Below are 15785 nucleotides of genomic sequence, written 5' to 3' on the forward strand. Positions count from 1 at the left end.
CCCTACAGATGGGTGTGGTATCCAGAAAGAGGCTTGGAACTACAGCTCCGCCTCTTTGTGACGAAACAATACCGGAACTTCCGCTGAGGTGTTGTGTCTGGAGTCCTAGTCACAGAGAGTGAGGAGGGTTGATTGGATGCTGAGAAGTTGTGGGAGCGGAACCTTTCGTAGTGTTTGAGCCGGGTCTTGATCTCTAGAGGAGGTTGCTGGTGTCTAAGTGATTGGGGCCATTTGTCCAAGGCCAGGCCCCGGCATGAAGGGGAAAGAGGAAAAAGAGAGCGGGGGAGGCGGGAGTCCCGAGAAGAGCGCTAGCGCTCAGGAACTGAAGGAGCAAGGAAATAGACTCTTCGTCACCCGCAAGTACCAGGAGGCTGTGGCCTGTTACACCAAAGCCATCGTGAGTACTATTTTAAACATTTATCAACCGCCTATTCCTAGGCGGCATTACAAAGGTAACATACACAAAATGAAACAGACAAAACTTATATAAACATCTTAAATTACAAATAGATAATTACATCTTTAAAAAGCCTAGGGAGCAGGATCGCCACTTACTGGGCTATCATTGACCCTGGCTAATCTTTAGCATTACTCTTTCCCCACAGATGAGGCCTTTTTTGTGTGTTTATCTTTAATTTTGCTTAACGTCAATGCCAATTGTGTCCCTTTTGCCTTTTTTGGTTTGGTACATACATCAGTTTATGGCCATTAATGTAAAAAAAACAAACCAACAACCCCAAAACGTATTTTCTAATGTGAAATTATTTTTGTTTTGTCTGTTTGAGGTTCTTTCATACTGTTATTCCTTAATTTAGAATTTATTTATTTAGATTTAACTTAAACTTACACCTTTTTTCAGAAGTAGCACAAGTTGAGTTAGGTTCAGTTACACAAAATATTTTTCTGTCTCCAGAGGGCTTACAGCTTAAGGGGCTCTTTTACTAAAGCTTAGAGCACACATCCTTTTTATTAATACTTATGGGCCACAGGGCACTACTATGCTTTAGTAAAAGATCAAGAAGAGCAACAGCAAAATATGAACCTGGCGTTGCTGTTGTCAGCTAGATGCTGTAACCACTAGGGTGCTACTCCACTTGTTTTCTACTGGAAGAATTCTTGTTGTGAATTATTTCTATTAGTTTGTATTTTAGTTGTTACTACTGTTTATTGTTTCTATAGTGCTACTAGATGCACACAGCCAGTGGCGTAGCAAGGGTGAGAGGTGCCCCTCCCTGCCCTCTTCTCTGCCCCCCCCCCCCCACCTCCACACACTCCTTCTCTGCTCCCTCCTGCTGCATGCTTGCCGCTTCTTCTGTACCTGTGTAACATTCCTGGCTCGAGCAGCAACCCCCAACCTGTTGTTGCACCAGCCTCAGCTCTTCATCTGATGTCACTTCCTAGGAGCAGGTCCAGGAAGTGACATCAGAGGAAGAGCCAATGCTAGCGTGACAGCAGGTTGGGGGATGCTACTTGCACCTGGAACATTACAGAGGTACGGGGAAGGGAAGCCTGCACCCAGGACGGACTGCCCCCCTTACTACGCCACTGCATGTAGCGCTGTACATTAAACATGCAAGAGACAGTCCCTGAATGAAAGAGCTTATAATCTTAATTATGATGGGGGACACAGGATAAAGGGTGAATCAATATGTGTTGCTCATGAAGGGAAATATAAAGGAATGAAGAAGTAGAGAAGGTAGGAGCTACAGAGGGAATGAGAAACAGATATAGTGTATTACAAGTTGAAAGGGTTAGAACCTAAATTCAACTTCAAAAAAGTGGACTTTGAGCCTGGATCTAAATACCACCAGAAATGCAGCCTGGCATACTGATTTAGGCAGGTTGTTCCAGGCGTACGGTGCAGCAAGGAAGAAGGGGCAGAGTCAGGATTTTGCAGGAGAAGGGTACAGACAAGAGAGACTTACACAAAGAATGGAGTTCCCGGGGTGGGGTGTAGGGAGAGATATTGAGTTATATTTCCTTGTCATATTCTTCCTTTTCTCTAGAATCAACATATTTAGATTTAAGTAAATGCCATTCACCACCACCCGACACATTAAGCTCAGTGTACAGTTTTTAAGCTCAAAGTTTAGCACATTTTATTCCCCAATGTTATAAGCAAACTTGCAAATAGCAGTTGAGTGCAAAAAATGTGCTTACATAGGAGAGCACACCTCAGAGGCATGTGCACACAAGTCTGTAGTAATGTCAACTGGAGGTATTATTGAAGTCCTCCAAATGACAGTAATTCACTCTAAAGAAAGAAATAAAGGTGAGTATTGGAATGCCTTAGGAATTGAAATCCTGTGACAGATTTTGTTCAGTGTAGGTGTGAACACTGTTGTCAAAGTTTTAGAAGGACATTTTTTTTTGCCTTTTTGGAGATGACATGAATACTTGTCTGCTGCCTCTAGAATACCCCTCGGATACAACATAAACAATGTATTAAAAAAAATTAGAATCATGAGCTAATGCTTGGCAATTAAGCTTTAATGTGAAGGATGCAAAATCCAAAGTTATCTATACACAATAAAGGGAGAGAGAGAGAGTGATGCACATGATCAATGAGTGGGGGCTTTGGAGTGATAGTGTCTGAGGATGTCAAGTTATGAAACATGTTACAAAGCAGTGGCGAATGCCAGAAAGATGTTATGCTACATGCAAAGAGGCATAACCAGCAGGAGAGGTGGTGCCTTTATACAGGTCTTTGGTGTGGCCTCACTTGGAGTACTGTGTTTAGTTTTGATGTCCATATCTCACTAAGGATATAGAAAGGTGCACTTTAGAAGAAGGTGACCAAAATAATATAGTGTCTGTACCATAAGAAGTATAAGGATGAACTCAAAAATCTGCATATGTATTCCCTTAGAGGGGAGTGAAGAGAGGATCAAGATATTTAAAATTTAAACATTTTAAAGATATTAATGAACAAAACACATTTTTTCAAAGGTAGGGAATTAAATAAACTTGCCTTTTAAGTGTACATCCTTACACCATCAGAAAATACTCTTTCATGGAAAGGATGGTGGGTGCCTGGAATACCCTCCCAGTGGAGGTGGTGGAGATAAAAAGCGATGGACTTCAAAAAGGCATGGGATGAATACAAAGTATCCTTGTATAACAAAAAGATGAAATCAAAACAACTTAAATGGCTTTCATGCTTCAAAAAGGCATATGGGGTAATCTACATAGACCAACAGGTACAACCCTAACAAAGGCAAAGAGGTAAACTAAACCTCTTTGTGCATCAGGCACATCTTAAACAAAAGCATAGACTGGGTAACCATCATTGAGCAGCAGCTATGATCAGACTTACTGATCAGACCTATGCTATGCTGGTCTTTATCTGCTTTAATTTACTATAGGGCTTTCGGTATAAAAGCTTCAATGATCTCCATTTTTCCTCTAGGGACTGATTTCTCATCAAGCCACCGCCTAACTTAATTGTTTGGTGATAAACGACACAGTAATTGACCGTGTCATTTAAAACCAATTAAAAAGTGATTTTTAAAAAAATAGCTACCACTAAGCAGTCTCCCCGACTGGTGCTTCTTTTCCTGGTAGCCAGTGACGCATAGTGATGGGGAAGCCCAGAAGTGGGCGTGGTTAGGGATGACACTGGACTTCAGCATCACTATTCACTGTTGGCCACCATTCGGACATGACCCTAGGCGCCGAAAATGTAGGCCTGTGAAAACCTGGCCTACGATTCTGGAAGTGGCACCTATCAATGATTACATGTGGCAGGCACTGCTTCCAGAATCAGATCCTCAGTGCTTGTACTGTTTGTATAAGTTCAGTAGTTTTACTTCCAGGACCGGATATAAAACTCCAGATAGGGTCTTCCAAAGGTTTCTACCAAGGCACTATCGAGATTCTCCATCCTTCATCCCTACCAATATGGCTTCAGACCCAGCTTCAGCACCGAATCCCTCCTAGTTTCCTTAATTTCTAAGGTGCAACAACTACATTCTCGTAACAAATTCGCTGTCCTATTACAATTCGATCTCTCTGCAGCTTTCGATGTTGTCCACCACGACATACTACTTTATCAATTTTCCGAGATAGGAATTGAATCCACCATCCTAAAGTGGTTCTCAAACTTCCTACGCTATCGCTCCTACACTGTCAACACAAATGGCACCATGTCCATTCCTTGGACACCATTTTGCGGTGTCCCTCAGGGATCACCCCTATCCCCTATTCTCTTTAACATCTATATGTCCTCCCTAAAACTCCTCCAATTATCCCCCCTTGAAACAATCTACACATACACTGATGACATCCTTGTCCTCCTTGAGACAGACCAGAACCTCACCAACCTCCACGAGAACATTACAGCTTGCATAATGAGACTCCATTCCTGGTCCTTCTCGGTACAGATGAAATTGAATAAATCAAAAACAAAATTACTCTGGCTTGGCCCAAAATTAGAACACCTGCCCACCCTCTTTGCATTACCCTCAGGCGCTGCACTGTAGCTTGAGTTCTCAAGCAAGGTCCTTGGCATCATTATCGATTATTCTCTCTCCCTCATTGACCACCTCAACTCCTTGGCTAAATCATGTTTTTATAGCCTCCACATGCTGAGGAAAGTAAGATCCTATTTTCGCCAACAACATTTCGCCGTCTTTGTCCAATCCATCATCCTCTCCAAATTAGACTACTGCAATGCCATCTACTTAAGCCTGTTAAAAAAAAGTCTTCAAAGACTCCAGCTAATCCAGAATACTGCAGCCAAGTTGATCTTTGCAAAACGCAAGTCTGACCATGTCTCCCCACTCCTAGCCAAACTTCACTGGCTCCCAGTGATTTCCAGAATCCATTTCAAATGTTCCTGCCTGGCTTTTAAGATCATTCACGGCAACCTTCCTCCCTTAATCCCACTATTTTATAACTCCTCGAGTCCTGACTTTACCAGACCCACCCAAAGGTATAAATTATCCTTCCCCTCTCTACACGGTATTCGCTATGCAGGCAAACTGGGAAAATCCCTTCTCTTCAGAATCACAGGTCTTTGGAACGACCTTACTACCCCGCTGCGGAACCTGGGCTCCCTCCAATTATTCCGCAAACAACTGAAAACCTGGCTTTTCACTAAAATATAATTCTATTCCCCCTTACTCTTCTCTTCTATATATAAGTTCATGTAAACCTTTTTTTTTTTTTTCCTTCTCTTCCTGTATTTTAAGTTCTTGTAAACCGTGCCGAACTCCACAACATCCGTGGAGATGATGCGGTATATAAACTTAAGGTTTAGTTTAGTTTAGTTTAGTTTCTGGTTTTCTGTTTGTTTTATCTGTTTGTAGTTATTTATTACATTTGATTACCATGTCTTCTGTAACTCAAGACTATGAACATCAAAAATATCCTAAAATGTAGAAAATGTAACAACACCTTAGCTTTCCATTAACTTTTATCACTGCCTTGTTAAATTTTTTGGCTCCTTTTAAAATAATTATATAAACTTAAGGTTTAGTTTAGTCTAGTTTAGTTTAATTAGATATGGTCAAGCCTAAATCATCTTCTGTTTGATTTACTACCGTAGTACTGGTCCTGCCACTTATTGCTTCTCTGGGATGCTGTACTCCTGCATGCTTGATGCTGCTTTCTTGTACTAGAAATTAGTTACTGTCTAGGGGGGCGTGGCTTGGACGCGAATGAAGACGGTTGGGTGAGGAAAAAGCTCCGTACAAACAGGCTTAATTTTCAGAAAAACTACAAAAAAAAAACCAAGATTTTACATTCTTGATGTATAATAAATTGAAGTTTACCTCTTTGGTCGAGTCGGAGAGATGGGGGTGTCGTTTTGAATGAGAGTCGGGAGATAGAGGTGCCGTTGTTGTTTCTGGGAGGAGAGGTGTGGAAAGCTGAATCCGTCTCGGCAACTCTTAGATATTGCCGAAGGAGACTGATTCGGGACGCCGTGGGGCCGAGGAGACTCCCTTTCCCCTCCTCTTTGGCAAGATCGGAGTTCTGCGGCGTGAGGCGCCGGAGGAGAAGTTTCCCGAGGGTGGGGTTTTGCGGGCGGTTGCTCGGTGCACCGCGATCGCGGCCATCTTGGATCGAAAAAATAAAAAAAAAGTTGACAAAGTCTGAGACTGCCGGTGAGCTGCTTAGTGACAGGGATGAAAGTTTTGAAATGCCTGATGCCTGTCATACTAGGGAAATAGGCTGTTTTGGAGTAGCTGTCCTCTGCTGGAGATAAAGCAAGGTCTACAGTAAAATCTACTGGGCAACGGTTTTTTTTTAACTATTTCCTTGCTGCTAACTTCGAAAAAAGAAATTGTGAAGGATAAATATCAATATAAATATCAATCTCTGCTGTTGTACTTGAAAAGATTTAGATATAGGAGATTGTAGGTTTTCTTTTTTTTCTCAGCGTTTGGGCTGTGAGAAAGGGACAAATAAAAGGATTAATAATTTCTGTAACCTGAAAAAAGGTGAAATTGGCAATTGAGAGACGCTGAAATAGATATATTGGATGGAATATTGCTCTCCTCGGTAAAGGCTGCGATTGGGCTTATAAGAGGAGAGCTAGAAAAGAAGGCTATAAATTTTTCAGCGCTGAAGCTAGATGTCACAACAAATTTGGTAAATTAATTCTATGGAAGAATAACCAGCCATATCTAAAAAAGATCTACTACTCTGAATGTTATTGCCTTCATAGAGACTGAGATAGGGCTTGAAGGAGAAGAAAAAAAAAGAAAGAAAGACTACTGACATTTTTTTTCTCACAGCAATAGAACCTAAGACAAATAACTTACAGTTGCTTTAAGAATACTGAGGAAAAAAAAAAAAAAAGGGGCAAAGGGGCGTGGCTTGGACGGATGGTTGGATAAACGAATAGCTCCTTATATGCAAATATATTAAAAAGAACTACTACCAAAAATTTTAAATTTTAATTTTAAAGAAACTAAAATATATATTGAAATATGACTTCAACTAAACAAAATAAAGCTGACTTGGGAGCTGGAACATCGGGAAGCAATAAGAGGTCGAAACCTGAGCCAGGTACACCCTCTAAAATCCCATTACCAACAGAAAAAAATCTGGATGTTATGGAAGAACTAAGACAAATAAAAGAAATTGTCTTAGATAGTAACAAAAAACTACAAAAAGCAATGGAAGATGCTGCAATCTTAACTAAAAGAGTGGACATTACAGAAAATAGAATTTCAACATTAGAAGATATTACAGAACAATTAAATACAGATATGAATCACAGCAAAATCATATGGAAAGAAATAACAGAGATAAAAAAAAATCTTGAAGACAGCCGGAATCGTGAAAGACGGAATAATTTAAGAATAATCGGATTACCTGAAGGAGTGGAAAAGAATGATCCGATTGCATTTCTTGAAAAATTTCTACCTAAAATATTACCACTGAAATTTAAAACGGAACTGGAAATTGAAAGAGCTCATAGGATTCCAACACAAAGAAATAACACTCAAACAGGTCCAAGAACTTTAATTTTCAAACTTTTAAGACATCAACAAGCAATTGAAATATGCCAAATAGCTAAGGAAATCAAAAATCTTAAATGCCAAGATTCAAAAATATACATTGTCCCGGACTTTGCAAAAGAAACAGCAACAAGAAGAAAACAATTCTTAGACATGAGACCACAACTAAGATCTCTAGGAGCTAGATTTGGGCTCCTCTATCCGGCGATTATGAAGGTTACCATTGCTAACAAAACGCAAAACTTTACAGATCCAAAAAAATTACAGGAATTTATAAATCAACTGGAGCAACCTATGACAATCTAAAGAATATTTAATGGGTTCATACTAAAGACTATTGACCAATTTGTGAAAACTTTGACTTATATGATAATGAATTTCAATAAAAGAACATTGGTTAAAGATAGATTGGAACGGAAAGCAATGAAAAAAGAACACACAAGGATCGAATTAAAGACTTAAACAACTTGCAACATTCTCCATGGAAAATAAGAAAACTGAAAAATACAAAAATTCTAGAATTCTACTCAGAATAAATAGAATAAATTTACTGGCAGGAACGAAAATGAATTGAAACACATCTTCGAACTCAAATAATGACGAAGAAAGTTTTTTCAATAAACTTAAAGATGTACTGATTGGATGAGAAATTTTGAAGGCGGAGTAATGGTGAGAAGGAAATCATCCTTCAACCACAGAGAAGATTATAAAAAGACGAAGTGATTGGTTTGTTATATTTCCGGTTGAAGGTGGTACTTTAGGTTTAATTTTGCGTTTCAAATACATTAAAATGCGTTTCAAATACGATATATATATAAAGAATATATCTGAAACGCAAAAGTTGCCTGAAAAGTTTTTGAAATATATATATCTCAAATTTCATGTTTCATCTTTATAGATAATTGTTCTTTTATTTATTAAGTTGAATTTTAGTACCCACAATTGTTCAACCTGGCAATCCTCTATGGGAGATAAAGGGAGAGTTTTTGACACAGGACTCCACTCTCGTCTGCACAGGCCTCAGATACTTTAAAATCATAGATGTCTGAAGAGTATGCTATTGAGACAGAGCTAACGAGAACACTGTTGGGATTGTTAGCTTCTCTTAATTGACAATTCTCTCGTGAATCATAGGAAAATAATGAGCATAAGAGATGGGGGGATTCCTGTGCTGAAGACTCTTGTTACAGTTCTGAGGAAAGAGGCTAAATTGGAATGCTCTTAACGTGATAAACTTAATATACCCAGGTATGAAAGCTTTTTAAAGTAAAAATAATATACCACCTGAAAAGAAATGAATTTTAATTGAAATGTTATAAGATATGGGTAATGTAATATATTCATTCTTATGGATTTAAAGACATACAAATATAGAAAATAATCTTTCAATACATAAGAATGAAAAACTTTTTACTTATTCTTATAATTAATAATAAAATAAGAGAAAATATACAGAAATAGAGGAAAAATTGTAGTACTTTAGATAATTATTAATAGCTTGTCGGAGTTATCTAAATCTAACCTCAACCTGCGTATCCAAGTTTTCGTAATTAATGAGGGGGGGAAGGGAGGGATAAGAGGGATGGGAGGGAATAAAGGGGAAATATATAAGGTAATCATGGGGGTAAAGGAAAAAAGAGAAATGAAATACTTAAAACATTGGGAAAATATACATAATTTAATACCTGAAAATTTAAAAATAAATGGATATTAAAATTATGTCTTTAAATGTTAACGGTCTAAATCATATGATAAAAAGGAAAAAAGCATTATCATTTTTAAAAAGGCAAGATGCAGATATATGCCTTATACAAGAGACCCACCTCTCACATATAGAATCTAAAAAGCTAGAAGGAGGCTGGGTCAAACAATGTTTTTTCTCACCAGCTATAGGGAAAAAAGCTGGTGTCGCTATTTTAATTAATAAAAAATGCTCTGCTTCATTTAAACTAAAAGCTTCAGATATTCATGGAAGATGGATAATGGTGGAAATGAATATGGGAAATACTACCATGACGTTAATCAATATATACGCCCCTAATTCGAACCAAAATGAATTCTTTAAAACTCTTCAACAAATGATCATACCACTGGCTACTTCAAATCTTATAGTAGCAGGGGACTTCAATGCTGTAATGGATCCTTTATTAGATAAAAACCCAAGTAGAGTTATGAAATCTATGGGACTAGATAATTTGATTCAATCTTGTGATTTAATAGATATATGGAGAATACTTCATTTTGATGGTCGGGAATTTTCTTTCTGTTCTCATGTTCATAATTCCTTTTCAAGAATAGATTATATCTTTACTTCAAATCATCTTACACATCAAGTGACACAAGCTGCCATTGATCCAATTATTCTATCTGACCATGGTGGAGTGTGGATCAAAATTAAAACTACAGATCAAAATAATAACAGACCAATTTGGAAAATGGATAATACACTGTTGGTTGACCAAAACTTTTGTGAAAATCTTCTAACAAAAATGAAAGAATTTTTTCAAATAAATGATAATGATGATATTAACAGAGAAATTTTATGGGATGCTTTTAAGGCATCAATTAGAGGACAAATAATTTCTTATTCGGCCTTTCTAAAAAAACAAATTAAAAAACAATTTTTATTCTTAGAAAAAGAGATAAAAAATTTAGAATCAAAACTTATAGAAAAATGGGAATATTCTATTCAACAAGAATTATTAAAATTAAAAGGTAAATATAATGAGATCTCATCTAAAATGATTAGGAAAGATTTATTTTCTCAACAAACATTGTACTATGGTAATTCAAACAAATCAGGAAGAATACTGGCAAATTATCTTAAAGCGAAAAAAAGAAAAACAAAATTAATAGCAATAAAAGATGAAAATGGAAATACATATACACAAATTGAACCTATTTTAAAACAATTCTTGAAATTTTATAAATCTCTTTATTCTTCCGAAAATTATCCAAATAAAGAAAAAGATGGTTTTGAATTTTTAAAAATGTTAGAGGGTCCAAAAATTCCTGAACATATAAAACGAAGTTTGGAAGAACCAATATCACTAAAAGAATTAGGAACAGCTTTGAAGTCCCTTAGAGTTGGATCCGCTCCAGGTGGTGATGGATATACAGTGGAATTTTATAAAACATTTCAAAATTTTTTATTACCCTATTTATTAAATCTCTATCAATATCAGCTCAATAAAGGTTGTATTAAAGGCACTATAGCAGAATCTTTGACTATTGTTTTGCCAAAGTCCAATAAAGATCCCACTTTGGTCTCAAACTATAGACCAATATCTTTAATAAATGTAGATGGAAAATTATTAGCAAAAATACTTGCGCTAAGATTAGCTAAAGCTCTCCCCCATATAATAGGTATGCATCAAACAGGATTCGTTGCTCAAAGACATTCATCTCATAATACCAGATTAACATTCCATATGTTATATTTAACAAAGAAAATGAATGAACCTACTTTTGCAATTTCATTAGACGCAGAAAAGGCCTTTGATAGAGTAGAATGGCCTTTTATGTATCAAGCAATGGAATGGTTTGGTATAGGTCCTGGATTTATACAAATGATACAAACAATGTATAGCTCCCCTTCTGCTAGACTATATATTAATAATACGTTTTCAGAAAAATTTAATCTACAGAGAGGAGTTAGACAAGGATGTCCCTTATCCCCTTTGCTGTTTGATATTGTTTTAGAACCCTTAATATTAGCCATCCAACAAGCTAAGGAGATACAGGGTATACCTCATTCAGATAAAGAATATAAGATATCTGCTTATGCAGATGATTTATTACTATATCTGAAAAATCCAGAATCCACCATTCCACATCTACTTGAATTGATTGAGAAATTTGGAAATTTTTCAGGATATAAAATTAATTGGAATAAATCAGAGATTCTTCCACTAAATATACATTGTACAAAAGGTTTATTTGATACATTCCCTTTTGTTTGGAAGGAAGAATATATTAAATACCTTGGAATTTTGATAACAAAAACAGTAGATGAAACAATGAAAATTAATGAAAAATGCTTATTACAAAAAGTAATAGAAATGTGTGAGCAATGGAATCCTTTGCATTTATCTTGGTGGGGAAGAGTACAAACTGTAAAAATGATGATTTTACCTGTAGTATGTTACCAAATGGGGATGATACCAGTTTTCTTTCAAGATTCGTTTTATACAAAAATAAATAGGACTTTGACAAAATTTATATGGCTTAATAAAAAACCAAGAATTGCTCTAGCGTCATTACAAAAACCAATTAAGGAGGGAGGGGTAAATTTTCCCAACTTTTATAGGTATCATCAAGCCTATATCTTACGTCATGGTATGTATTGGATCCTCCCAGAACCCACAGATAATATTCCAGATTGGTTTTGGCTAGAATGGAGGCTTATATTTCCATTACGTCTTAATCATGTAATTAGTATCAAAATGCCAAGGTTATACAAAGATCATAAAATATTTATGGATACCTGGAAAACTCTAAAATACATAAGTAATCTTACTCAAATTCCAATTAGTAAATCAACCAACCAAACTATATGGCTAAACCCCAAGATCAAAATTGGCGGTTTTAAAGTCATCTGGAAACATTGGATGATAGCAGGCATTCGCACTTTGGATGATGTAATTAAAAATGATAAATTGCTGGAGTTTTCACAATTGCAACAAAAATTTGGTCTCAATAAAACACAATATTTTAAATGGTTGCAGTTGAAGCAATCTATTCAGGAAGGGTTCCCTGAATGGAAAGATCTCGCTAAATATCACAGTTTGGAATTCTTATGTTTCCAGATGGACTCAATAGGTCACAAAGCCGCACAGTGGTATAAATTAATATCCGGATATATAAATAAAAAACCAAAAAATGGTCTTAGAGATATTTGGAGCATTGAGATAAAACACCAAATTAGTGCATCTCAATGGCCACGACTTTGGTCTTGGAGGCTAAAATGTACGGTGTCAGCATCTATGAGACAAACTTGGTTTTTTCTTCTTCATAGAGCTTTTTGGACCCCTACTCGTTTACAAAAAATAGATAGTTCAAGATCTAATAGATGCTGGCACTGTCATATTGAAATTGGGACACTAGATCATCTTTTATTCTTTTGTCCATTTATCCTATCATTCTGGAAATCAATTTGGCCCCAAATTAACAGATTGTTAGAAAATCCGGTAGCCTTGACATATGATACTATATTATTTGGAACAACCATGAGAGCAAAAAGCCAAATTTCATCTAGTAATAACAAACTTTTATTTATTTTAACTGGAATTGCAATACAACAAATTACATCCAATTGGAAACAACATGATAGATTGAATTATATGTTCTGGTGGAATTCGGTATGCCACATATACAAAATGGAACTCGCTATTGCAACACACAAAGGATACATGAATAAATTTCAAAAAATATGGGGACCATTAACTGATTTTTGTAAAGAAGGATAATTTTTCCTATAAATAAAACTTGGAAATATCTTAGACCGTTAACATGATTTCTCTAATGAAAAATCAACTTTTCCCATGATAAGATAATTGTAAAGAGGGGAACGGGGTGGGCTTTTCAATTTTGATTATTACATACTAAATTAATATTTAAAGAATGTACAATAAAATTGATTTATGTATTATTGGTTGGGAAGGAGGGTGGGACAGGGGATTATTATATTAATGTTAAACTTGATATTAATATATGAGTTAGTCAAGTGTGTATTTAAGATTCTATTGAGTTTATTTGTAACACTTGCTGTAACACAAAAAAAATGAATAAAGATTTAAAAAAAAAAAAGAAATTAGTTACTGTCTCTTTGACTACTCAGACTTTTATATTGATTTTCAAGTTTATTTAGTGCTTGATATACCTTTTGAAGATGTCTATTCGGTGTACCATAATGTTCATTAATAGGAGAGGAGAAAGGAAAGTGAGAGGCACAGAAGATAGAACCGAGATTGGATACAAGAAGGAAATAACAATAATTGATAGGAAGGAGGGGGACTGTCAACACAGGTTGTCCTAAAGAGGGTTGTTGAGAGAAAAGATTAGTAGAAGGCTTTTGGGACGGGGAAGAGGCTAATTATACTCATTGTTAATTAAAAAGGTTTTTAAAAGCAGTCTTAAATTAATCCAGGGATGGTTCAAGTCGAAGGTTTTATGAGGGTAGAGACACTGGCAAACCTTCTAGTCACTTTGTCCCTATCTATTTTTATATGTAATCAAATTTCAGTTTCGGTTACAGTGCCAAAACTGTCCCCATTTTTTTTTTTTCTGTCTGGTTTTAGTTTGGGCTAAAAGGCTATGACCATGGTTTTGGTTTTGGCTAAAACTGATCATGCGTTTTTGATGGAAAACAAAAATTTTGTTCTTTGTCCTGTTTTGTCTCCCTCCGCTCTGAACAGGAATTCCCTTTCCCCACTGCTCACCTTTAGGTATCCCCTTTGGACCTTTCTTACAATCCCTGGCATCAAGGTATATAGTTAGATTAGGTATGATCCTAGTTACTCCTGCTCGTGCTAGCTCTGCTATGAAAATAGCTATCATGACGTCTAGTTGCATTCTCATAAGGCTGCCAGAAGTCGTAGCAGTCACTTTAATAGTAGAGCTGACATGGGCGAGAGCAACCCTGACTATACTATTAGCCCACAAGGGATTCTAAGATAGTTTGGGGATAGTGTTAGGGAAATAAAATATCAATTTCATTTCATTATAATATTAGAAAATAATTTGAGTTACATTACTCTTGATTTGTAATTTTTAAGATCATATAGTCCTCGCATTCAGTAACATCAATGTGTTCTTTTAAATTCTGGACTGTGCATCAGGATGATATAATGTCTGCAGTATAAACCAGTGAATGTCTCCTTTACCCTGTTTTAGTAAGAATTTATATCATGCTTGTCCTTAATCAGTTGTATAACTAAATACAAAATGGGAAAGCATAAAAAGCTGATAACGAATGAATTTATTTATTTGTACATGGTGTCACAAAGTTCTGTCTCTGAGCATATTTAATTACATCTGCATTGACTTGGGAACTTAAACATGCCAGACTTGTTGAAAAGTCTTTTGTTAAACTGGCTCTACTAGTTGTCGGCCTGTGCATGAAGTTCTGGGACTGGAGGGTGTTTAATTTTCTGTGGGTTTAGCAGAGGGCGAGCAACTTCAAGCTCTGACAGTCCCCAGTGGGCCTTAGTGGTTCACATTCATACGACCAAACTTTAGTTTTTGGTTTCGGTTTCTGAAAAAAACCAGGTGATGTTTTGGTAGTATCGGATTTGGCCGAAAATGGGGAAAAGCTGTTTCAATTGGCCTCTAAATTCAGACTTCTCTTACTGACTTACAAGTGCATTTGTTCTGAACTCCTTAGAATTTATTCTCTTACCTCTCCCTACATTTCTTCCAGCATTCATCAGTTAAGTCACTCTTATCTGTACTCTTCTCCACTGCTAATTTCATACTAGAGGTCCATCTCTGGCCTTATTCAAATACAGGCTAAAAGTCCACATTTCTTTTAGAATGTTTTTACATTTAAAATATTTTTTTAAATGTGTGTTAATAAAATACCAAGTGAGTTGGTGGGGTTGGTATGAGTCGCAAACCTCCCTATCTGGGTTGGATTGGGTTCTGTATTTTGTACTGTCTTTTCATGTTCTGTGGTGGTATTTCTGGTTGGTGTTCTTAACAAGAAAGAAAAATGGGGAGACCCAATGATCCACAGTGAAAACAATCCACTGATGAAAACAAAAACTGTGGATACAGATGTTCTGGAGATAATTTATTAAACACTGACATATAAAACCATGAAAATTCAATTAAAAAAGTACAATGATAAAAAATACTGTGATAAAAATCCAACCGGACCCTACACGGTCCGTGTTTCGGCAAACACGCCTTCCTCAGGGGTCCAATGGTTTGCAAACTCACATATAAAGAATTGGACTGAAAACATTTTTTTGCTACTTCAGCTTGTCTGCGGTGTTCTTTGCTCACATGTTTAAAGACAATAGACTGTTTTCAGTCCAATTCTTTATATGTGAGGTTGCAAACCATTGGACCCCCTGAGAAAGGCGTGTTTGCCGAAACACGACCGTGTAGGGTCCGGTTGGATTTTTATCACAGCATTTTTTATCATTGTACTTTTTTAATTGAATTTTCATGGTTTTATATGTCAGTGTTTAATAAATTATCTCCAGAACATCTATATCCACAGTTTTTGTTTTCATTGGTTGGTGTTTTTATACACATGGATTTCATAATTACATGTTCTGTCTTGATGTATATTTCTGCTGTCATCAACAT

The 15785-nt window shown here is 36.3% G+C and overlaps 1 protein-coding gene across 1 annotated transcript in view; it reads left to right on the forward strand.

Moving 5' to 3' along the window:
• The first annotated feature begins 61 nt into the window (after window positions 1–61).
• STUB1 (STIP1 homology and U-box containing protein 1) overlaps window positions 62–15785 on the forward strand; it is a 68748-nt gene continuing 53024 nt past the window's right edge. The window contains exon 1 of the mRNA XM_033963385.1: window positions 62–397. Coding sequence (XP_033819276.1) covers window positions 254–397 — 144 coding nt within the window. The 5' untranslated portion in view covers window positions 62–253. The remainder of the gene's footprint in view (window positions 398–15785) is intronic.

This window comes from Geotrypetes seraphini, chromosome 11 (genome assembly GCF_902459505.1).
Source record: "Geotrypetes seraphini chromosome 11, aGeoSer1.1, whole genome shotgun sequence".
NCBI lineage: Eukaryota > Metazoa > Chordata > Amphibia > Gymnophiona > Dermophiidae > Geotrypetes > Geotrypetes seraphini.